The 24,853-nt window shown below is 43.9% G+C and overlaps 1 protein-coding gene across 2 annotated transcripts in view; it reads left to right on the top strand.

Moving 5' to 3' along the window:
• The window catches only part of SV2C (synaptic vesicle glycoprotein 2C), a 239,217-nt gene that overhangs the window by 199,136 nt on the left and 15,228 nt on the right, over window positions 1–24,853 (top strand). The window contains exons 8-10 of one of the 2 annotated variants that reach the window (XM_030192297.1): window positions 12,157–12,289; window positions 19,503–19,532; window positions 23,927–24,062. In XM_030192297.1, coding sequence (XP_030048157.1) covers window positions 12,157–12,289; window positions 19,503–19,532; window positions 23,927–24,062 — 299 coding nt within the window. Of the gene's footprint in view, window positions 1–12,156; window positions 12,322–19,502; window positions 19,533–23,926; window positions 24,063–24,853 lie in introns of both variants that reach the window. The other variant, XM_030192296.1, reaches the window with a different exon arrangement.

Genomic DNA, 24,853 nt, shown 5'->3' with positions numbered 1-24,853 from the left:
CGATAGTCATTCCATGTTTTTCTTGAAGAGGACTGAGACCACTCTATAGAGGTGACAACACTAGGCCCCACAGTAGCTTGGGACCCAGAAGATTGATCCTGCTGCCTCCTATCTGAGAAGAGGATAGCGGCTGCTGGGTACTAGGAATAATGAACTGGATCTTTTCTGCAGCTCACTTCCTCCTGTTGACGCACTTCAGTTCAGAATGATGCAGGCCTGCCCCTTCTGTTTGGGGAGCAGTGCCACCCCATTGAGTAGTTCCTGAAGAGACCTGTAAGGAGAAACAGAGACATCAGTCTCAAGAGGCAATGAAAATGGACAGCATGGACACTCTGTTTGGTTTTCTTACGCCGGAATCTCAGGATTAGACATAGGCTCTGCTGGACAGTCCAGGACATACAGTAAAGCTGTCCACTGCTTGCCCAAGAATGCCAGGAAAAGGTGCTTCTCTTTATCCAAATTCTGCCTTTGTTGTGCTATTGAGGCAAGTCAGGAGGTACAGGAGCTCCTCTTGTGGTGGCTTGCAGGGCTCTGCTCACCATCAGGATATTAAAGCAGACAACCAGATTTACTGAAGACATCGCAGTGAATGCAGATGACTCAGAGCTCACTAGGGTGGCTTGGTATCAGGTGACAGAAAACATCAGGAAATGCAAAACTAGGCCTTGAAGGGTATGGTTTGAGGTCTGATGCAGTCCTTTCAGGGGAGGGGAGGGCACAACCTTTGTGTCCTTTCACCCCTCCCTCCACCCCACCCCTCCAAAAGGCAGTTGAAACTGGAAAACGCAGAATGTGCTCCAGGACAGAGGGAGACTGCTGAACAGACAGCCCCCTCGAAGAGACAGGAACAGGAGGAGCCGAGCAGAAAATCAGGGCAAGGCAGAAAGAGAACCAGGACCAACAAGCATAAGAAGATGTAGAGTGTCAAAACTCCCACACACAGACAGAAGTACACAGGGCACATATGTAAGCTCAGCAGTGGCCTACCAAGGGGGGGGGGGCGGTCCACCCTGGGTGCACGCCGCTGGGGGGGGGGTGCACACGCGCCTGTCAGCTCTTCATTTCATGCTCCCTCTGCCCCGGAACAGGTACTTCCTGTTCCAGGGCAGAGGGAGCATGGAAATGAAGAGCCGACAAGCGTGCGGCACACCCCCCCCAATGAGCGTGCACCCGGGGCGTTCTTTCGCCGGGGGGTCGCGCTGCCCCCGGGGGGTTATTTTCACCGGAGGGGGGGGGGGTCGTGCTGTTCCGGGGGGGGGGACGCCTGAATCCGGGCGGGGGGCGCATCGGCGATCCGCCCGGGTATCAGCGCCCCTAGGAACACCACTGAAGCTCAGAGCCAAAAACAGGCAGGGAGGCAGAGAATGCAGCAAGATCCCTGACAATGGGAGAAAAACACAGAGAAAGAGAGAATGGTAAAGGTCTCCTGCAGTGCCTCAAAAGTCTGTGGAGCCCAGGAAAGAGCATGATTCAGGGAGTCCTGAGCCCTCAGAGCCTGGAGTGAATCACAATGCAAAGCTGCATGTTGTCGAATAGAGAGAGCCCGCATCTCCAGTAAAAAAAGAAAGGAGCTAAGCAGTCACCCATGGCTGCAAAGACAAGGCAGGGAGAAGCTGTGATTTACACCCCAAGGCAGCACATCTGTTAGGCTCTGTAGCAAAGAGGGCTAGAGCACAAAGCAGCCCTGAATAGAGACTGTCAGACACTCCCACTGCAGAGTGGAATGAAGCTAATAATGCACATTTAAATGCAAACTGCACAACCTAGTTGTGGCTCTGCTTCACCTGATGTGAAGCAGAGCCAGTAGCTGGCACAGATGAAAACAATGTACAGATTTAAACTGTCCTCAAACCAAGCCATCCAGATGGTCAAAGCAGAAGGGTGTAAATCGGACAGCAATGGTATAGAAGATGCCATAATGCAAAGAAAACACACACATAGCAAAAATGCCTTCAAACACTTACACCAGCATGTACACAGTAGCATGTCAGTAAAATCCTTCAAGAGACAGAATGTTAACAAGCTTAGGACGAGATCCCCATTATGTAAGTCACTGTAGTATCAGAAAATCACTTAGGCAGCCATTTTTCTGGACTTGTCTCACCAAGGATATGACCAGAACAGTGATACCTCTGTTTTCGTTGGTAATCCCTCTGAAAACAATCGGTGAAATCCGAAACCAACGAAAACCGAGGCAATAATTTTGAAAAGTATTTTATAGGGGTTTTTTTTTCACCTTTCATTTTGGACGTCTCTCACCTTCTCGTATAGAGATCCATACCAGCAACCAGCTCCCACCCTAACTGCTTTCTCCAACCAAGGATCTTACCCTGGCCTCCTTCCAGGTCTTGTTCCAGAGGGAGCCGTGTGGATCTGACGATAACCCCCCCCCCCCCAAGAAAGCAACAAGACCCACCAGCGAGCTGGATCTTTTGCATTTATTTTGTGTGGGGGGGGAGGGGGGCCGAGAGTTGATTGATCTGAGAGACTGAAGTTTGTGCAGAGGAAGGCAAGTTTGTCCACAGGGAGAGATGTAAAGGCAGGAAGCGTGGTACTGTTGTGTGCTACAGAAGTAGAGGTTAGGCAAGAAAAAGAGAAGGGTTTTCCCCTGTCTTCAGAGCACAAGTACAGTATGCACACCAACAAAATCCGAGGCAACCGGCGAAAACCGAGAAAAATTTTTGGAAAAAAAAACGACGAAAACCGAAAACGACGATAACCGACATCAACGAAAGCAGAGGTTTTACTGTACTTAAATGTGGCCCTTACAGTCTTGTAAGACTGTCCAGCAATGAAAGGAATAATGCCAAAATGGAAATATATATTTATTATATATAAAATAATGGCAAGGCAATACTAAAGTAATACTGTGCACAATATACTAAGGATTACAGGCCTGGTATCAAGTCAGTTTATGGACTATCTGCAGGCTTATACTATCTTACATAGTTCTCAGTCAGAGTTTAGACTTTCACATAGTACAGAGACAGTCCTTACCACCCCAGGGCCACCAAGAGACATAGCCGGGCCTGGGGCAGAACCAGATTGCCGCAAGCCGCCCCCCACTGCACACCCCCCCCCACTCATACTGCCCCCCCACACACACACTCGCACCGCCGCTGCTGGCCGCTCAACTTCAGAATGGACCTAAGTCAGGGCAAGAAAATCTCGATCCTACAGTTTGATATGTCTAGTGCTTTTGATACAGTAGACTATGATATTTTATTGCGCCTGATGGATCAGTTTGGCGGTGAAGTCCTGCAATGGTTTGCTGGTTTCTTAGGAGTCTAGGCAATATCAAGTTATCTGGTAATTATCTGGTAATATATTTTGTAAAGCCAGATATGACTGCACACTAGGGGTGGGAAGTACCACCAGGCTGCTACTGTAGCCCAGCGGTACTTCATGTTTAGTGAGTGGTAAGCCCGCATTGAGCTTACCGCCGCTTAGTAAAAGGGGCCCCCATTGATTACTAATGTGTCTTACCCTTTTTCTGCCACTTTGAAAATCCTGGGAATATCGATCAGTATTTTTTCATTTGAACCATAGGTTCAATGCTGCCATACAGGAGACCCAGGTTCAATTCCTGGACCTGGTTTCTGCTTGGGCTGACGGGGCCTAAGTGGTGGTGGGGAGGAGGATCTCAGACATCACATATCAGCAGGTAGTTTCAAGTGTCTTAATTCCCTATGGAGATTAAAAAGACCGAGGCCTTTCTTTTCAAATTCAGTATTTCGTTCTTTAGTACAATCCTACTGTTGTCGAAGTTTGATTATTGTAATGCTGTTTACTCAGGTTTGAAAATCTCTCTTATCAAAAAACTTCAAACAGCCAGAACACTGCAGCTGTACTTGAATGCAAAGCTCCTCGGTTTACCAAATCAGCCCCTCTTTTAATCAAGTTGCATTGGCGTCCTGCAAATGCAAGAGTACCTTTAAACTGTGCGCCCTTGCTTATCAAATTTTGTTCACTTTTCTACCTGATTATATGCAACACTTGTTGCAATTACCATCTCACAATGCCCATCCTGTGTTGAGAGACTATCTACTTCTCCATTTTTCCGAATTGTAAGAATCTCTGTTACAAATCAATTCATGATGCCAGTTTTTCATACCAAGCTACTAAGCAATGGAATTTCCTCCCAAAGTCAATTAGGCGTATTTCTGATTACCTAAGATTTTGTAAATTGTTGAAAGCATTTTATTTAGTGCATTCCTTGCCACTGTGACCATTGTAATTCTCTTTAAGTGCAGCTCTTCAGATAGGTTACAGCAGACACTTACTAAAGTCTTAAGCTTAACATGGTTTTACCAAAGGGAAATCGTGCCAAACGAATCTCATTGAGTTCTTTGATTGGGTGACAGGAGAATTGAATCAGGGACGAGCTATGGACGGAATCTACTTAGATTTCAGCAAAGCTTTTTGACACGGTTCCCACAGGAGGCTCTTAAATAAACTGGATGGGCTGAAGATAGGACCTGAAGTGGTGAACTGGATTAGGAATGGTTGACGGACAGACGCCAGAGGATGGTGGTGAATGGAATTCGCTCGGAGGAGGGAAAGGTGAGTAGTGGAGTGCCTCAGGGATCGGTGCTGGAGCTGATTCTGTTCAATATATTTTCTGAGTGACATTGCGAAGGGTTTGAAGGTAAAGTTTGCCTATTCGCGGATGATACTAAGATCTGTAACAGAGTGGACACCGGGAGGGAGTGGAAAACATGAAAAAGGATCTGAGGAAGCTAGAAGAATGGTCTAAGGTTTGGCAATTAAAATTCAATGCGAAGAAATGCAAAGTGATGCACTTAGGGAATAGAAATCCACGGGAGACGTATGTGTTAGGCGGGGAGAGTCTGATAGGTACGGGCGGAGAGAGGGATCTTGGGGTGATAGTATCTGAGGATTTGAAGGCGACGAAACAGTTTGACAAGGCGGTGGCCGTAGCTAGAAGGTTGTTAGGCTGTATAGAGAGAGGTGTGACCAGCAGAAGAAAGGGGGTGTTGATGCCCCTGTACAAGTCGTTGGTGAGGCCCCACCTGGAGTATTGTGTTCAGTTTTGGAGGCCGTATCTTGTTAAGGATGTAAAAAGAATTGAAGCGGTGCAAAGAAAAGCTACGAGAATGGTATGGGATTTGCGTTACAAGACATATGAGGAGAGACTTGCTGAACTAAACATATGTACTCTGGAGGAAAGGAGAAACAGGGGTGATATGATACAGGTGTTCAAATATTTGAAAGGTATTAATCTGCAAACGAACCTTTTCTGGAGATGCGAAGGCGGTAGAATGGGAGGACATGAAATGAGATTGAAGGGGGGCAGACTCAAGAAAAATGTTAGAAGTATTTTTTCACGGATGAGAGTAGTGGATGCTTGGAATGCTCTCCTGCGGGAGGGTAGTGGAAATGAAAACGGTAACGGAATTCAACATGCGTGGGATAAGCATAAAGGAATCCTGTGCCGAAGAAATGGATCCTCAGGAGCTTAGTCAAGATCGGGAGGCAGGGCTGGAGGTTGGGAGGCGGGGATAGTGCTGGGCAGACTTCTACGGTCTGTGCCAGAGCCGGTGGTGGGAAGTGGGACTGGTGGTTGGGAGGCGGGGATAGTGCTGGGCAGACTTGTACGGTCTGTGCCATAGCCAGTGGTTGGGAGGCGGGGCTGGTGGTTGGGAGGCGGGGATAGTGCTGGGCAGACTTATACGGTCTGTGCCCTTAAGAGCACAGGTACAAATCAAAGTAGGGTATACACAAAAAGTAGCAAATATGAGTTATCTTGTTGGGCAGACTGGATGGACCGTGCAGGTCTTTTTCTGCTGTCATCTACTATGTTACTAGCCAGCTTATAATCGAACGAGAAAAACGCCCAAGTTCCGACCTAAATCGGGAGATGGGCGTTTATCTCACAAAAACGAATAACGCGGTATAATCAAAAGCTGAATTTGGGACGCTTTCAACTGCACTCCGTCGCGGATGCGGACAAAGTGGACGGGGGCGTGTCGAAGGCGTGTCGAAGGCGGAACTGGGGCGTGGTTATCACCCGAACAGAGATGGGCGCCCTTCGCCGATAATGGATGCGTTTGTAGCTAGAATTTAGGGCACTTTTCCTGGACCTGTTTTTTCACGAATAAGGCCCCAAAAAGTGCCCTAAATGACCAGATTACCCCCAGAGGGAATCGGGGATGACCTCCCCTGACTCCCCCAGTGGTCACTAACCCCCTCCCACCACAAAAAATGATGTTTCACAACTTTTTATTTTCACCCTCAAATGTCATACCCTCCTCCCAGGCAGCAGTATGCAGGTCCCTGGAGCAGTTGTTAGGGGGTGCAGTGGACGTCAGGCAGGTGGACCCAGGCCCATCCCCCCTACCTGTTACAATTGTGCTGCTTAATGCTTATTAGTCGTCCAACCCCCCTCAAAACCCACTGTACCCACATGTAGGTGCCCCTCTTCACCCCTTAGGGCTATAGTAATGGTGTAGACTTGTGGGCAGTGGGTTTTGAGGGGGATTTGGGGGGCTCAACACACAATGGAAGGGTGCTATGCACCTGGGAGCTCTTTTACCTGTTTATTTGTTTTTGTAAAGTGCCCCCTAGGGTGCCCGGTTGGTGTCCTGGCATGTGAGGGGGACCAGTGCACTACGAATCCTGGCCCCTCCCACGAACAAATGCCTTGGATTTATTCGTTTTTGAGCTGGGCACTTTCCCTTTCCATTATCGCTGAAAAGCAAAAACGCCCAGCTCACACATTGGCGAATAAAACATGGGCGTCTATTTTTTATCGATAATACGGTTCGGTCCGCCCCTTCACGGACCCGTTCTCGGAGATTAACGCCCATGGAGATAGGCGTTTCTGTTCCATTATGCCCCTCTATGTTACTTAGCTATTTTGCTATTTTCAAATGAGTCATTCTGCTGTCTTTTACTTTTGTTTAATCCTTATTGTACTTTTGCTTTAAAGTTTGATTGTAAGCCGCATTGAACTCAAACTTGTTTGGGATAATGTGGGGTATAAGTGCTATAAATAAATAAATATCCCATCTGAGGTTCTTATTGGATGATAAGGACAGGAGTTGCTCTTGAGACCCTCTTTTTCAGTAATTCATGGTCATTATATATGAGGTAATAGGTATTTGACTTAGCTATTGCCAATGTTTCTTTTCTCCTTTTTTTTTTCTTCCATGCCCCAGAATTTGTTTCTTGGATTGTTTCTCCCCATTTAGTGGACTAATGATGTTGGGGAATGTGCCTTTTGTTTTCCTTTTTATTTTTCTTGTTATTTATATTTATGTATTCTCTGATACATCAAGAACTTCTCGATGAAAAGGTAAAAATTATTAAATGCAAATGAATCCCCCCCCCCCCCAATACACACACAATACACCATATCACATGGCTTTACTAGAGACAGATCCTGTCAAGCAAATCTGAGTCTAATTTCTTCAATTAGGCACCTGTGTACTCCATATCGTGATTTAAATTATTGGGCTTTCTCTTAGGCATTTCATTTGTTTGATACTTTTTTTTGGGGGGGGGGGGGTCTTAAGCTTGTGATGTTATTTTGAAGAGGAGGTCAGAGCCTTGTGACTGAATAGGATTGGGAGGGACAATTTTGAACCAAAATCATGTGACATCTTTTATGGAGCCACCTATATCAGCTCCACTGCATAACTTCAGTGTGTCACATGTACCGGTTGGGAGTCAGACTCAGGCGGGACCTCTGGAGAGCACCGACCAGAAAAGAACCCTAGTCAGAGCAGCCCTGGCCCAGATTCTAGGAAGGAAAACCCAGCACATGGGAAAAATCGGCATCCAGACTTCCTGCACCCCACCCTTTGCTCCATTTCCTGTCAAGGAGTATCTGCCTAGATTAAGGATGAGCTGGCGGGCGTGAAATCCCCATGAACTAGATGATTTGATTCTTCTATGTACATGAGTAGATATCCGTTTCCATGAGCAAGCTCTGGAGCGTCAGACCAGTCGCAGACCTTTTCGGTTGGGTCTTACATTTCAGCGCAATCCCACATCACTCCCCTCACTGCTTTCTTCCTCTGGGAACAACAAGGAATCCGTGCAAGTGGATCAATTGGGGCCTTCAGACAAGGAGAAGAGATGGACACTGGCATAGAATCTGTGCTTATATTACGATGAAAAGAGGCATTATGCCTGCCGATGCCCAAAGAAGCCGGAAACCCATAGGTCTAGTTCTGGCCAGGGATGCAGGACAGGGACCTTCCCCATGAACTTCCTGCTCAGAGTTGCTGGTTCTAGTTGCCTTTGATTTGGAGCCCAAATTCTTCACTAAGGCATTTATAGATTCCGGGGCGGGAGGCCTTGTTTTGTCAATTACCAAAAGAACAATTCACAATAGGGAGTAAGTAGCTGATGTGCATTGACCAAGAGAGATTTCAGGGAGATGGTGCCTGATGATCTCAAAACAGAAGAACAGTGTGGCAAGGCCATGAGTAGAGCCAGAGAGTTGCTGAGATGCATAGGGAGAGGTGTAAGCAGCAGTAAAACGAAGTGATCATGCTTCTGTATGGATCATTGGTGAAGCTTCATCTGAATTTCTGTGTTTTAGTTTGAAGGCTGTGTCTCAAAAAGAATAATGAATGGCTAGAGGTAGTCTAGAGAGAAGGAACCAGAATGGTGTAGGGTCTACCTCAGAAGTCATGTGAGATGAAACTCAGGATATAAGTCTATAAACTGTAGAGAAGAGGTGAGACAAGGGGTCTATAAAAGAGACATTCCAACAATTAGATAAGCATCAATATTCTAGACACAGAGGTATGCTCCTAATGAAACTGCGGCCATAATACTACATTGTTATAAATAATCATATTAGGAGATATTTAATAGGTGATCTTCTTCACCAAAAAGAGATACAGGGTGGGTCAGAATGTGTTTCTTTTAAGGGCACTTTAATAAACTGAATGTAAATCAAATGAATGCAGATTCTTAATATGTATGAGTGGGATTTGTCTGCTAATTTGTTTTATGTGATATGTTTGCACGGTTCTTTTCATATTACTATTACTACTACTATTAAACATTATTGTGACACTACAAGATGTATGCAGTGCTTTACAGATACACAGCAGAGACCGTCTCTGCTCAATTGAGCTTGCTCTCTACTTGACGGATGTACAGTAAGAAGGAAAGATGAATCCTGGAGTGTGGTAAGGGATCTTAGGCCTACTTTTCCTATCTCTGTTCAAAAACATGTATTTTGCCTGGATGTTGCTTGGTATATGTTAATGTATATATTTTGTATTGTTATTTAAAATGTATAAACTACACAAGCTGCCATTCTTGGAAATTGCAGGCATAATAAAATCCATGAATAAAAATATCACAACATTAAACATTCTTAATAATGCAGCACAAGACATCTCATAAAACAAATTAAAACAACATGTTAATAAAAACATCAATACACTGAGCCTCATGCTATATACATTGGTTTGTTATAAAATAATATTTATGTTGTATTTATCTTGAGCATATGATTGTGTGGCAAGAAAAAAAATGTCACATTGTAGGAGAAAAGCTATTACATCCTATGATGAATAAGAATATTAAAAGTATTGATAGACTGCATTTTAGAATTTTGCAAGTTAACTATGGTACATCTATGCTCCTCCTGCATATTGCTTTCTGGGGAAGAAATATTCTTCTTTATTTTTTTATTATTTTATTTTTTCCTTATGTGTCCTTCTGTCTGTCCTTCCCTTATCCTTTTTGGTCCTGTCTGTTTGTCCTGATTTAGATTGTAAGCTCTTTTGAGCAGGGACTGTCTTTCTTCTTCATGTTCAATTGTAAAACGCTGCCTACGACTGGTAGCGCTATAAAAGTGTTTTATAGTAGTAGTAGTAGTAAGTATTTTTGTACTTTCTTTTTAAGTCCACGGCATAATACTTATGAAATAGCTGCTGAAAGTCCGCTCATGCTTAAATTATAGTAACAAATATAAAATTATTATTGAAATACAAACATTTCTCATGCATGTCACTAAGCTCACGCAGAGACCTCAGCTCCAGTTTGACATGTGAGCTGAGCTAAGGAGACCACACTGCAAAGTGAAATACCCTTTGGTTTGACAGCTGTCTGTGCTGAAGGACTCAGAGTGCAGGATGCAAGCCAGGTCACATCATTCTGACAATAAGTCTTGCATATAAATTAGTTAGTTACTTTTGTGAGCAGTTTAATCCATAGGCAATAGCAGCAAAATTAAACCACACGATTTATATGAGCGGCCATTATTAACAGAGTAAAACAGCAAATAGTTTTTGAAGTACAGTACTGGCAATCCTTAATTAATCGAATTGCATCAAAACAAATTAAACTGATTACCACTGTGATATGGTCTCAATAATTATCTTCTTGCAGTCTGCTCAATATCTTAATGGCTGTGCACCATGCTGCCGTACAGGAGACCCAGGTTCAATTCCTGGACCTGGTTTCTGCTTGGGTTGACAGGGTCTAAGTGGTGATGGAGGGGAGGATCTCAGACATCTCATATTAGCAGTACTCATGTTACTCCCCTTTTCATACCTGAGCACTGGCTTCCTTTTGAACTGTGTATTGTATCTAGACTCTTAACATTGGTTCATAAAAAGCATCTCTCCGGACAACCCCCCTGTTACTTGATTCCATTTTCCAGTAGGCGAACTCTTCGCTGTTCACAGCAAAACCCCGTGATGTTCCCTTCCTTTTGCCAGATCATTTTAGATGTCTTTTGAGAGTCCCTGTTTAACGTTGCAGGCCCCACCTTGTGGAACAATCTCCGCTCATACCTACGCATACAGTCATCACACCTAGATAGCTCTTAACACCTCTCTTTTTCAGTGGGCTTTTGAGTGACCTCCCCTGCCTGTTTTTTTTTTTTTTTTACTAAACTGGACCATTCTTGATGCCCATTTTGGAATACAAAAACAATGCACTTAAATCTAAAATTAACATTGAAAATAGCTTTTAAATCAGTGTTTCCCAAGTCCAGTCCTGGAGTACCCCTTGCCAGTCAGGTTTTCAGGATGCCCACAATGCATATGCATAAACTTGATGTGCTGCACTGCCTCCATTATATGCAAATCTCTTTCATGCATATTCATTGTGGATATCCTGAAAACCTGACTGGCAAGGAGTACTCCAGGACCGGACTTGGGGAAACACTGTTTTAAATAACCAGGTCTTTTTCGTAAATTTAAATAGGAATTTGAGGGCCCCTTTTACAAAGCTTCAGTAAGCCCATCGGGGGCTTACCGCTCGCTAAAAAGGAAGTACCGCCGGGCTAACGCAGCAGCCCAGCGGTACTTCCCACCCTCAGTACGCTGTCATATCCGGCGCTACAAAAATATATTTATTTTTGTAACACTAGTGTGTACCCGGTTACCACCGGGTTACTGCAGGAGCCCTTACTGCCTTCTCAATGCAGAAAAGCAAGACCTACCTTTTACCCAGTGAGGTAAAAGGGGGCCTCAGCGCGCATCAAATACACGCACCAGCACAGGCCCCCTTTTGCTGCAGGTTGGTAAAAGGGGTCCTGAATGATCAAAGCATAAGGCAATGTCCTTCCACCTTTCTATGGTACAAAGTGGTTTACTTGTTACATGTACTTTCTGTCTCCCTGGTGGGCTCACAATCTAAGGCTCCCTTTTATGAAGTGGTAATGCTGACAAAGTAAAAGGGTTTTTTTTTACATTACCATGCAAGAGCCACTAGTGCCGCTTGATAAAAGGGGGCCTAAGTTTTTATACCTGGGGCAATCAAAGGTTAAGTGACTTGCCCAGGGTCACGAGGAGGGTTAGTTCCTCAGCCTCAGTCCCTTAAGACACTGAAAGGTGGGTTTAATAGAGAAGAAAAATAGTGGGAAAGGAGGGCTTTTCTTTAATGAATTAAACACTTTCTCTTTTAGCTTACTTTCAATTAGTAAAAATTAGTGTTGGTCAAGCTGTTTGTAACTTGAAATGCATTCTGTTGTTTTGCTTCAGGGCTTTTACTAAAGATTTATTTAATGAAAGTAATCCATCCTGCAATCATTGGACCTTTTTGAAACCTGTGGATGGGTCAGTACAGGGAAGTTTGGTGCTGTGACATTTGTTGAAATATGTTCTTTATTTCTAGGTAAACTGTCTTATTGAACAGCCCATTTTCTGTTTTACACAGCTACTATGGCTTGTCAGTCTGGTTCCCCGATGTCATCAGACATCTTCAAGCAATGGAATATAAATCCAGAGTGAAAACATTTACGAACGAGACGGTTGAGCACTTCACTTTCAACTTTACCTTGGAAAATCAGGTCCACATCCATGGAACATTCAACTATGACAGGTTTCAAAAATATTACTGTCTAGCAATTGAATATCACCTCCAACCTCATGTAGGCAAGTGCTGGAAGTCTGAAATAAAGTGTGCTGGAGAAAAGAGTATGAGAAAGGAGTGACTACAATGCCAGCACAATTCTGCAGATTAATTCCCTTCCCCATAGCCCATACACATAACTTAAGTTATTCACAACTTACTTCCTAAAGAAAAAGTCCATAGCTTGTTATTAAAATGGACTTGAGGAAAATCCACTGCTTATTTCTAGGATACCTCTCACTACTTAGTAGAACTCATAAATGTATGCAATCAACATGGCATTATTGAAAGTAGGGGAGTCTCATAGGTCGCTGGGGTTCAATCGCAATTCTTTGTGACCCTATTTTGCGACAGCTGTAATCATCGACTTACCCTACCAACCTCCTTAGTTACTATTTTTTTTTTAAATAGTAACTAAGGAGGTTGGTAGGGTGAGTCGATGATTACAACTGTCGTGAAATAGGGGCACATAAGAATTGCGATTGAACCCCAGCGACCTAAGAGACTCCCCTACTTTCAACAATGCCATGTTGATTGCATACGTTTATGAGTTCTACTAAGTAGTGAGAGGTATGTTTACCACATTATATTAGAATATTGCCATTGCTAGTAGATAGTATTTCTACGATAAGCAGCATAAAATGTACGTTTTTGGGATCTTGCCAGGTACTTGTGACCTGGATTGGCCATTGTTAGAAACAGGATGCTGGGCTTGATGGTCTTTCGATCTGTCCCAGTATGGCAGTACTTATGTACTTATGCACTTGTGAACCGGGCAGCCCTCAGGAAGAGAGACCTATTTTCAAGCCTCCTGCTGATAGTCAATGGTCATATGTAGAACATTACCTATATGTGACCGTCTCTGGGAAAGCATGACTAAAGTCACGTGTTCCCAAAGGTGGTTACATATTATGTGTATAGCACTAAACCAGCAGGATTTTAGTCTACAAAGAGATTGTTGATAGCCTGGTTGTATGCATGTGTAATAAAAGGGAATTTCTATTTTGGGTATTTCTATTCAATAAAATAATTAAAACTGGTGATATTAGCATTTGAATTAGGAAGCAGAGTTCTGTGCAGCACAATTAGAAAAGACTGCAAAAACTCCTGTTAAAATAATTTGTGCATTCAGTTACGGTCAGAAGTACTGATACTCTCTTAAAATTGGGGAAAAAAACATGTATTGGCATAAGGGGGTCCTTCTACTAAGATGCACCAAAAAATGGCCTGCACTGGAGTAGACGCGTGTATTGGGTGCACAAAGGTCCATTTTTCATTGCACCTGCATTAACTGGGCGGTAGTCGTCAGCACGTGTACAATGCTGATTACTGCCTGGTTAGCACTGCCTGGAAAGTGAGAATAAGAACCAGGATATCCAAAGACAGGACCACAGTAGTAATTCAGTGAATGAAGGTTTAATGGAACACGAAATGACTCCACACAACGTTGTGTTTTGACTAAAAGGCCTACATCAGGAGTCTGTATATTTGAAAACAAATGAACGTCCAGAAGTAGCAACGATAAATTGTAGTGGTCTTTAAAAAGACTGTTGATTTAAAAAATTTTCAGGATCGCAAGAAAGGCACTGTAGTAATCTTTTTTTTATACTGCTTACTACAGTGCCTTACTCGCGATCCTGCAAAAATTTTAAATCAACAGTCTTTTTAAAGACCACTACAATTTATCATTGTTACTTCTGGATGTTCATTTGTTGTCAAATATACAGACTCCTGATGTAGGCCTTTCAGCCGAAACACAACTTTGTGTTGAGTCATTTCGTGTTCCAATAAACCTTAATTCACTGAATTACTACTGTGGTCCTGTCTTTGGATATCCTGGTTCTTATTCCCACTTTCCTCTCATTTTGAGCTTCTCCGTGGAACCTCTTGAGTTCTCCATGTATGTGGATTCTCTTTGGTTAGTACTGCGTGCCAGAAATTTTCTGGGGCATGTACTGGGTGCGCATAGAAAATTAAATTACTGCCTGGGCCACTCAGTAGCTGGGCAGTAATTCAAAATTGACGTGCGTAGGATGCGCATACGTGCCTACGCAGCATAGTAAAAGGGCCCCTCAGTAAATTATTATTACTACAGTCTTATAATCCACAAAATACCACAAAGTTCACTGCGGATAACAACAGACATAAACTGAACAGACATCAGGAATTACATTATTTAAACCAAATTATATAATAATTTCCAAAAATACCCTCCGTTACCACGAATTAATACAATTTCATAAAAAGAAATGTCTTAAGTGCTTGAAGGTAACCACACATTCTTAAAAGAAAAGAAGGAAGAACCCCATTAGCAGAATAATGAATGGTTAATCTGTCATGAACTGGACTAGCTACTGGAAGGGAGGGAGGGTAGGGGTGATGGAGGGAGAAAATGTTTAAATCCTATAGTGGATTTTAACCAATTGTTTGTACATGTTAATTAGCTTTAAGGCTATTGTTTGCCACGCATTTTCTTGGATCAATAAAAAAATTATGGAAAAATATAAATCTAAGGCACATGTTAAATGTAATTGTATTGTGGATTTCAAACAATAAAAATATGTTTCCAAAAAAAAAGGAAAAGAATTCCAAAACTGTGCAGCCTGGTAAGAAAAAGTAGATTGAAAACCCTCTTTGCCTTTACGTGGTGAAATGAGGGAAACTTTAATAAAAATTGATTTCTAGTAGATCTAGAAATAAAAACCATTTTAAAAAGCAAGATGAACCCCTAAATAAGCAGGGGAAGATCCATACAATATTTGATAGGTCAAAGTTAATACCTTCAATTGAATTCTTGCTTCTATGGTAACCAATACAAATGGAATAACAAAGGAGTAATATGAATTTGTCTGCTGCAAAAATAACTCTTGCTGCTGCATTCTTGTACTCATTGTAATTTGGACTTCAGCAACTTTGTGCAACCACTATAAATAGAGTTGCAATACTCTGGTTTTAAAAGTATCAAAACCTGAACCAACAATCTGAAAACAGACAAATTAAAAAATTTCTAAACAGTTCTTAATTTCTTTAGTAATGCAAAAGAATTTCTTACCATCTTATGATCCTGAGTTCCTAAAGATAGTTGACTATCCACCTCAGTATCAATTTTCTGTGCTCTAGAGAGCTAGTCTGAGCACTTGCAAATCAAAATGCCTCTAAAAATGCCAGAGGATTCCTCATACAAGTACATAAATGTTGTCATTCTGGGACAGCCAAAAGTCCATCAAGCCCAGCATCCTGTTTCCAGCAGTGGCTAATCCAGGTTACAAGTACCTGGAAAGATCCCAAAACAGTACTGTCACGAAATGCCTAGCCACCCACCTGGGGTTACCTTGTGGCCACTTAGAGGGTCTATCCCCAGCACAGCTCAGGTTCATCTGCACCTGCTGCTTGTGTTCTACACTAGTACCCTCCTGCCACCAGCTGGGTCCCAACCGCCACTGAGCGAGTCTCCCACTCTCAAATTATCCCCAGTGATTTCTAGGTTACTGGGGCCACTCTCCCAGTGGTCCCACAGTTCCCAAGAAGCACTCACAGACCCAACACACAAACCACCAGGATTCTTTATCAGTCCAGATAGGCAGGGCGAACAAACAAATATGTTTATTCTCAAAACTTTAACAATGGACAGAAAATGTGCAATCAGCAAACAATAACAGGTAACTGAAAATATGGATCAATTATAACACTAACTAAAAATTTGTATAGTGTCTAAACAGTACCTGGGAAGATCAGGTCATATAGCTGCTCACAAGTTATCAAATATCCCTCTTGCTTTTCTTTCTGACTAAGACTAGGGGAAAAAGCCAGTAAAGCCCAAATGAAAATGAGCTCCTGGGCTAATTAGAGGTCAGACAACAAGTTTGAAGGTGTACTGCAGACTGCTTTTCCAAAAGGCTTAAAAAAAGAGAACAGCCTTGGTTCTGAAGCATGCAGCTTCAAAATATAAACATGCACCACCTGCTGGCCAAATTAGAGAAATACACTTCAGAATTAGTTAAAGCAGTTTTGCAGACTGAAAATACTTAACATTTTATAATGCTTATCCTAGAAATAAGCAGTGGATTTCCCCCACATCCATCTTAAAAATGGCTTATGGACTTTTCTTTTAGGAAGCTATCCAAACCTTCTTTAAACCCCACTATGATAACTGCTTTTACCACATTCTGTGGCAACGAATTCCAGAGTTTAAATACAAGTTGAGTGAAGAAATATTTTCTCCAGTTTGTTTTAAATTACTACTTTGTAGCTTCGTTGCGTGCCCCCTAGTCCTGGTATTTTTGGAAAGAGTAAACAAGCGATTCACGTCTACCTGTTTCACCCATTATTTTTAGACCTCTTTCATATCTCCCCTCAGCCATCTTTTCTTCAAGCTAAAGAGCTATAGCCGCTTTAGCCTTTCCTCATAGGGAAGCCTTTCGTCATTTTCGTCGCCCTTCTCTGAACCTTTTCTAATTCCACTATATCTATTTTGAGTTAGCGCGCCTACAGCGCGGGTTAGTAAATAGGGGTCTTGGTGTAAATGCTGACATCTGTATTAAGCGCAGACCGGGTGTATTCTATAATAATGCACATAGATTGTAGAACCACCCATTCCACGTCCATGGTCATGCCATCTTTTCAACTATGCAACTTAGAATTTATATAACTGGATTTGTGCATGCAACATAAGGCACGCTTTTTGGAATTTGGAGGTTAGTGGCTAACAGGTTGTATCATGCAATATAACCGGCTATCCACTAATATTCAGCGCATTGCCAGCTAATTGTGGCAGCTAAGTTAGACCAATCAACTAAATCTCTGAGGTACCAAATAAATCTGGTTTCTAAACAGTGTTATATCACTACTAAAGAAAGAAACCGTTTGTAGTTTACCCTAAAAACTGTCAAATCAAGTGCATTATGTACTATAGGATTCATCTCCTCTATAATACACTTTTCCAACCATCGTTGCATTAAAACCCGCCCTGCCTGCCTCATCAATATAATCAGCTCTAGATTAGTCACAGAGTTCAAAATGTGAAATAAATGCTTGACTTATTTGCAGAACAGGTGCTTCCAAATTGATGTCACTCTGTGTTCAAGAGAAGGATCCAAAACAAACTCTGGTGCTTAAAATCCCTGTGTATATAATCTATAACGCCACTTCATTCTCGTTCAGCTCGTGGCTTCACTCCATTCCCATTCTCTACATGGTGTCCATGTTTCGCTGAACCAGGCGTCCTCGGGAGAACTCAGACTGAAACCAAAGCTCCATCATACATGTCAGACCTAATTGACTTACCTACCCGAAACATCAAAGGTTCATCACGTACCTTCTTAAACCTCCACTACCCCAATTGTAGAGGACTCAAATACAAATCACTACATGCATCTACCTTCACATAGCTCTGCACAAAATCATGGAATAAACTACCGCAGGGGCGTAGCTACGGGTGGGCCTGGGTGGGCCCAGGCCCACCCAGTTTAGCCTCAGGCCCGCCCAAAAGAAGATCCTTACCCTCTGCCATCACTTCCGCAGCGCTTCTTTTAATGCTGTCGTGCACTGTCTCCCACCCCCGCGGCGGCGCTTACATTTCGCTATGGCGCTGCCTGCCAGCAACTCTACAGATGCGTCACCGACGTCCGACGTCCTGCTCCGGGGCCTTCCGCGTCCAGCCTCCGTAAACAGGAAGTTACATCAGCGCGTCAGAGGGAAGGTCCCGGAGCAGGACGTCGGACGTCGGTGACGCATCTGTAGAGTTGCTGGCAGGCGGGCAGCGCCATAGGGAAGTGTAAGCGCCACCGCGGGGGTGGGAGACAGTGCACGACAGCATTAAAAGAAGTGCTGCAGGGGTGGGAGAGGGTGAGGAAGTCAGGGTGCTGGCCCAGGAAGGGGAGGGGAGGGAAGAGAAGGGTGAAGTGTGCTGGACTTGCCAGGGTTGGAGGGAAGGGAGAGAGGTTTGGTATTTGCAGAGGGGAGGTTGGAGGGAAGGAAGGGGAGAGGGTTGGGATTTGCAGAGGGGAGGTTGGTTGGAAGGAAGGGGAGAGGTTTGGTATTTGCAGAGGGGAGGTTGGTTGGAAGGAAGGGGAGAGGTTTGGGATTTGCAGAGGGGAGGCTGGTTGGAAGGAAAGGGAGAGGGTTGGGATTTGCAGAGGGGAGGTTGGTTGGAAGGAAGGGGAGAGGTTTGGGATTTGCAGAGGGGAGGTTGGTTGGAAGGAAGGGGAGAGGGTTGGGATTTGCAGAGGGGAGGTTGGAGGGAAGGGGAGAGGGTTGGGATTTGCAGAGAGGAGGTTGGAAGGAATGGGAGAGGGTTGGGATTTGCAGAGGGGAGGTTGGAAGGAAGGGGAGAGGTTTGGGATTTGCAGAGGGAAGGTTGGAAGGAAGGGGAGAGGTTTGGGATTTGCAGAGGGGAGGTTGGAGGGAAGGGGAGAGGTTTTGGATTTGCAGGGGGTGTTGGAGGGAAGGGGAGAGGTGCTGGATATGCAGGAGGGGTGGAGGGAAAGGGGAGATGTGTTGGATACACAGAGGGTTGAAGTGAAGGGGAGAGGTGCTGGACATGTAGGGGGGCTGGATGAAAGGGAAAGAGGTGCTGAGCACGTAGGGGGGGCTGGATGAAAGGGAGAGATATGCTGGACATGTGGGGGGGTGCTGAAGGACAGGTGCTGGATATGCAGATGATGGCTGAAAGGAAAGCAGACAGATGTGGACCTGCAAGGAGGGCTGGAGCGAAGGGAGAAAGGTGCTGGACCTATGGGAGGGGTTAGAGAGAAGGGAGAGAGGTGCAGGGAGAAAGAGCCAGATGCATAAGGGGAAGGAAAGAGAGGAAGAGAAGCTGGTTGGGAGCTGGGATCAGAGAGGAGAGGGACACATTGGTGTGAAGGAGGGAGAAAGGGGACATAGGGAAGTATACAGATACAGAAGGGAGATGATGGGCATTAGGTGGGAGCATGGGGACAGGAACACAAATGTGAGATGCTGTATGGGGATGGCACATGGGCACAGAGGGGTAATGCCTGACAAGGGAGGGGGGGACGGGGATATGGAATAGAGATAAAATGCTGGACACTGGAGAGGGGGGTATATGGACACAGAGGGGGGGGGGGGGAGAGATACCAGACAAGGGGGAGAATAGGAACACAGAAGGGATATGCTGGGCATGGGGTGCATAGGTGCACAGAGGAATGATGATGGATGAGGGGATATGAACACAGGGGAGATACTGGACAAGGAAATATAGGAAAACAGAGATGGGAGATGGATGATGGACATGAAGAAAGAAGAAATGTCAAATAGGAGACACTGGCAAATGAGTTAAGAGAAGACAGAGGGAAGGAGAAACCAGAGACTGGGACCAATATGATTTGAGAAAAAATGACCAGACAACAAAAAGGTATTAAAAATATTTTATTTTCAATGTTGTGAATATAACATGTTGGATTTGAAATGTACATCTTGCCAAAGTTGATGTTAATCATGGCTGGGGTCCAGGACAGAAATCTAGGAAAGGACCCCAAAGTCCATTACCAGGCTGCGCCTTCAGCTTCCAGCATGCAGGCTTTCTCTGGCCAAGGAACCAAGCACAATTGCCCTAGTTCCATCCCCTAACACCATCCCTGGCATGTGCCATCTTTATATTTTGCACAGAAGCAAATGCCTTTCTTTCTTGTTGCTCTGGTGTTGTACTACATGCAAGGTCTAGTTTCTTGGGGCTTCCTTTAATTTATATTTCTAGAGTTTGTGGTCACTTATTCTGTATTTGGCATTTGTGTCTTGTGTGTGTGACTGAGGTATTCTGTTAGCATGAAGTTTCCATGTAGCATTCTATAGTATTTTGGCTTGTTCAGCTTTCCTGATAAATGTATTTGTATTTTAGGGCCCTACTATAATATTTAAGGCACTTCTTTTTCATAGTTAGGATCTTTGTTTTTGGAAGTTAGTGTTGGCATGGTAGATTTGCTCTAGGTTCTGAGTGACTTTTGTTTTATAGATATTTTTAAAATTAATTTATAATATGTCTGTAATTGAGATTACACTAGAAAACAAAATTTCTTTGTATGATGAGTTTTATGGAGAATTGTCCTTGCTGTGCTCTGTATCCATTGTTGGTGGAGAGCCAGGAGGTTCTCTGGATGCAGAATGTGTGGCTCAATGGGGCTGAATAGTGCAGTCTGTTGTACTTCCCTTAGCTCTCAATTGGCCTGCAGCCACTGAAGCCTGCACTGCAACCCTCATTGAAGTTATGGGGATTGGGGTAGGGACAGAGCATGGGTGCATCAGGTTGCTGTTTTTTCTCTTTCAAAAAAGTTGGCAACTCTAGTGCCCACCCATCCAACCTGTTGGCCCACCCAAAAATTGTCTTCTGGCTACGCCACTGAACTACCGATTGCTATAAAAACAACGCATGACTTGACAACCTTCCGGAAGTTATTGAAGACACACCTGTTCGAAGAGACTTACAATAAAAATCCTCCTTAATGACTTGATTCCATTCTATATCTAAACCAACTAATACTGATCCCTTCTAATTTGATTATGTTAATCACATTATCACTATTGGTCATTATATCTTACCTGTTTTATTTTGTGTTATGTAAATAATTCCACTGACCTATCTACCTAATTTCTTACATAGTAATATGTTAAATTAGACCATACCTCTTACTCTATTTATGATTATACCTTTTGCAACATAGTGTAAGCCACATTGAGCCTGCAAATAGGTGGGAAAATGTGGGGTACAAATGCAGCAAATAAATAAATAAATAAGCTGCATTCCATAGGCGTAGTTTGACTGTTTCATTTGGGGGGGGGCAAAGAATGGGCGGAGCATATTAGCATATCATTTGCATATATACATATGCAAATGAATATGCTAATATGGAGGAAGGAATTGAAATTTACAGGCAAAATATCACAGATGCACATTTCAAAAAGCTGACACATTTCAATTAATAAATTCTAAATAAAATACTTTTATCTACCTTTGTTGTCTGATCATTTAGTTTTTCTATTCGCTTTGGTCCCAGTGTCTTCTGTTTTATGCAGTGTCTTCTTTCCAGTAGGCTTCCCTCTGCTCCCCACCCTCCCAGTCCCATCCATCTCTTGCTCCTTCCCTCTGCTCCCCACCCCTCCCAGTCCCATCCATCTTCTGTTCCTTCCCTCTGCTTACCATCCCTCCGTCCCATCCATCTTCTGCTCCTTCCCTCTGCTGTGCCTGACCTCTCCCAATCCCATCCATCTCCTGGTCCACCCCTCTGCTCCCTACCCCTCCCAGTCCCATCCATCTCTCGCTCCTTCCCTCTGCTCCCCACCCCTCCCAGTTCCATCCATCTTCCTTCTACTGCCCCCCCCCCCCCGCGAGGTCCAAGATCATGACTCCGTTTACCCCCCTCTCTTCCTCCCTCCCTCCGGCGCAGGCAGCAGTCTTTTTCAGCGTTCCTGGCAGCGATAGCGATGTACACGCTGCCTTCTGTCTGCCCCGGAAGCCTTCTCTTCAAGTTCCTGTTCTCACCTATGCGGGAACATGAACTTGAAGAGAAGGCTTTGGGGCAGAGCTGAAGGCAGCGTGTACATCGCTACCGCTGCCAGGAACGCTGAAAAAGACTGCTACCTGCGCCGGAGGGAGGGAAGAAGAGAGAGGGGTAGACGGACACGCTCCTCTCCATCCGCTTGGCTTCCCTGCCCTCTCTGTCTGCGTCCCGCCTTCCTCTGACGTCAGAGCAGGAAGGCGGGACGCAGACAGAGAGGGCAGGGAAGCCAAGCGGATGGAGAGGAGCGCGTGCCTGCATGTGTTTTTTTTTTTTTTTAAACTAATGGCGCGGCGGCACCTCGTCGTCGTTTGGGGGGCATTGCCACCCCTCGCCCCCCCCAGTCTACGCCTATGCTGCATTCCAATCAAGTATTTAATATTCAATGTTTAAACAATTTTATCATGCCTACCTGGTGGTACGACTCGCCACTCCAATCTCTGACGTTACAGCAAACGCTGACACATGCACATTCAGACTACCTCTAACTCCACCCCACCCCCCACCCCCAAAAAATACACAACATGGGGAGTTTAAACTAACAACCACCAATCAATTTCTTTATTAAGACCTGTTGGGGACACTGACTGCCAATTAAAAATGAACTGCTGTTCTTTTCTCAGGAGTATCGCTGGGGCATCCCCCCCCCCCTCCCCGGCCACTGTTGCAAACTGATCTTAAGTAGTACTACAAAGCGCAAATCTTGTTCAACATGGTGATATTGATCCCAATGACTGACTTAGGGGGCTTCTTTGTCATCTTTGCTATCCAGCAGGACTCATGACACCCTCAAAAATACTAATAATGTTTGTAGATAATTAAAAAATGATCCTCACTTCCACTTATTTTGGTTACCTGTGATTTCTCTTAAGCTGAAACTCCTATATATAAGAGTATCAAAAGGAAAAGGTGATGCTATCTGACTGACTGTAGTTTCATTCATCAAGCTCTACAATTTAATAGTTTTGGTGCCTATTTACAAAGCTGTGTTAAATGCTAATGTGTGCTTAATATAACAAAAATGGCCTAAGACAGGATGCATTTAAGTGTCTTGCATTATTTTTTGCCATTAGCTTGCAGTACTCACGCACCATTTATATTTTAAAATTTTGTTGGCAAGTGGAGGAGAATGGGCGTGGAAGCGTAAACCAGTTAGCAAGCTGATATTACTGCATGCTAAATGGTTTACGTGGGCTTAACATGGAAGCCCTTGTTGCCTCCAAAATAGGAGACTGAAGTGCTCACATGTTTTCTTTTTTTCCAGTTGCTGCACACAAATGTTTACATTAGTGCACAGCTTAAAAAAAAATAAATTAAAAAAATAGCGATTTTAAGGCCGCTATCCTGTGAGACTGTCACTGGAATGCTTTGATGTTTCACTTATATATACTGTTATTTATCAAAATTTGTTATTTCCAATCTGATGAAGAAAGGTTACCTTCGAAAGCTAATCAAAAAAATGTATTAAGTTAGTCCAATAAAAAAGGTATCATCTTATTTTCCTTTCTATGTTTTATTTTCTTTTACTTCTGTTGAAGGCCGCTATAGAAGTGGTCTTAGCAGATGGAAATGCCCTGCATTACAACACACTAGGGCCATTTTCTACCATGGTTTAGTGAAAGGGCCCCTTTGTGTATGCTACACAGCAAGTGCTAAGTGAAGCAGAGTACTCTTATACATGTAGGCCATTGCCTATGTTGAGACACCGTTTTTCATTTTTAGAATGTCACATCAGCAGTCAGTCATGTGGCTGCTCCTATGGTCACAGAAGGCAGTGCTAATTGTTGGGGCGGTATTTCTATGAAAGCCACTCAAATATGTTAATTTCCGTGAGGTTCAGAAAGGCTACGTCAGTGGCTAGAGAAGGACTAGCACTACCAACTTAGCAAAGTGCCACCTAACTTGGGTTTTTTAAAATTCTTTATTGAATCTGAAATCTATAACGTAAAATGAACCAATCTTAAAACAACATCACAGCACATTTCCACCATGACGCCCAAACCCCACCCTTTCCCCCATATAGCTGTTCTCCGGTACTTACAGAAATCTTTCTAATTCCATTGCACAGGTTTATTATGATGAAGTTTAAATCTGTCGACTTCAGAGAGACTGTTTTTGAGAACTGTGACTTTGAAGATGTCACCTCATTGAACACATACTTCAGGAACTGTACCTTTATTAATACCTTATTTTATAACACAGGTAAGTCAGAAAGGAAATCTGTTCAGCAGAGAGCAGGGCACTCACTCATATGGACTTATTTGCTCATAGAAAGGGAAATAAGTCAGACCTGATCATATGTTAGCATATGTTAGTATTCTAAACAGGGGCATAGGCAGAAGTCCATTTTTGAGTGGGCCCCAGAGTGGAATGGGGGGGGGGGGGATCAAGTATTTCTTCTCAGCTGTTTTCCTCCCCCTTCCCCACGGCACCATTCCTTCCTTTGTTGGCACGGATGCTCAAGTTCCAGGAACCGGAGGTCCACTGCCAGAGCCCCCTCCTGTGCCTGTGCTGCCTGAGCAGCAAGGAAGTCAGCAGCATCCTTCAGATACCAACGCTAGCGCTCCCACACATGCTCAATTCATGCTACTGAACTGAGCATGCGCAGGAGTGCTGAGATTGGGGACTGAAGAACACCACCAACTTTCTCATTGCTCAGTCTGCACAGAAGGGGCTCGAGCAGTGGATCTCTTCAGCTGGAGGGGCTCAAGCATCCCCGCCAGCCTTCCACAGGTGCCACAATTTTGGAGAGGTCTTGAATCCAAAGTAAGAAGGCCAACGCCCTGGAGGCCCCCTCATGGCTAACTCCACTGATTCTAAACATTTACATACACAATGAGTGAGTAAATGTTAGTGCTGTATCGTAGAATTGTCCCCGTATTGTATAAAATATACACTTATTTCAGGTTAAAGTATGCAGTTAAAGTGTAGGCTGCCTGCACTTTTCTGAACATATTTCTAAATACCTATTTCTCATTGCAAAATGCTAACAG

This window comes from Microcaecilia unicolor, chromosome 2, assembly GCF_901765095.1.
Source record: "Microcaecilia unicolor chromosome 2, aMicUni1.1, whole genome shotgun sequence".
In the NCBI taxonomy this organism is placed as follows: domain Eukaryota; kingdom Metazoa; phylum Chordata; class Amphibia; order Gymnophiona; family Siphonopidae; genus Microcaecilia; species Microcaecilia unicolor.
Note: the sequence above shows the minus strand (reverse complement) of the source record. Positions and strands in the feature narration are given on the sequence as shown.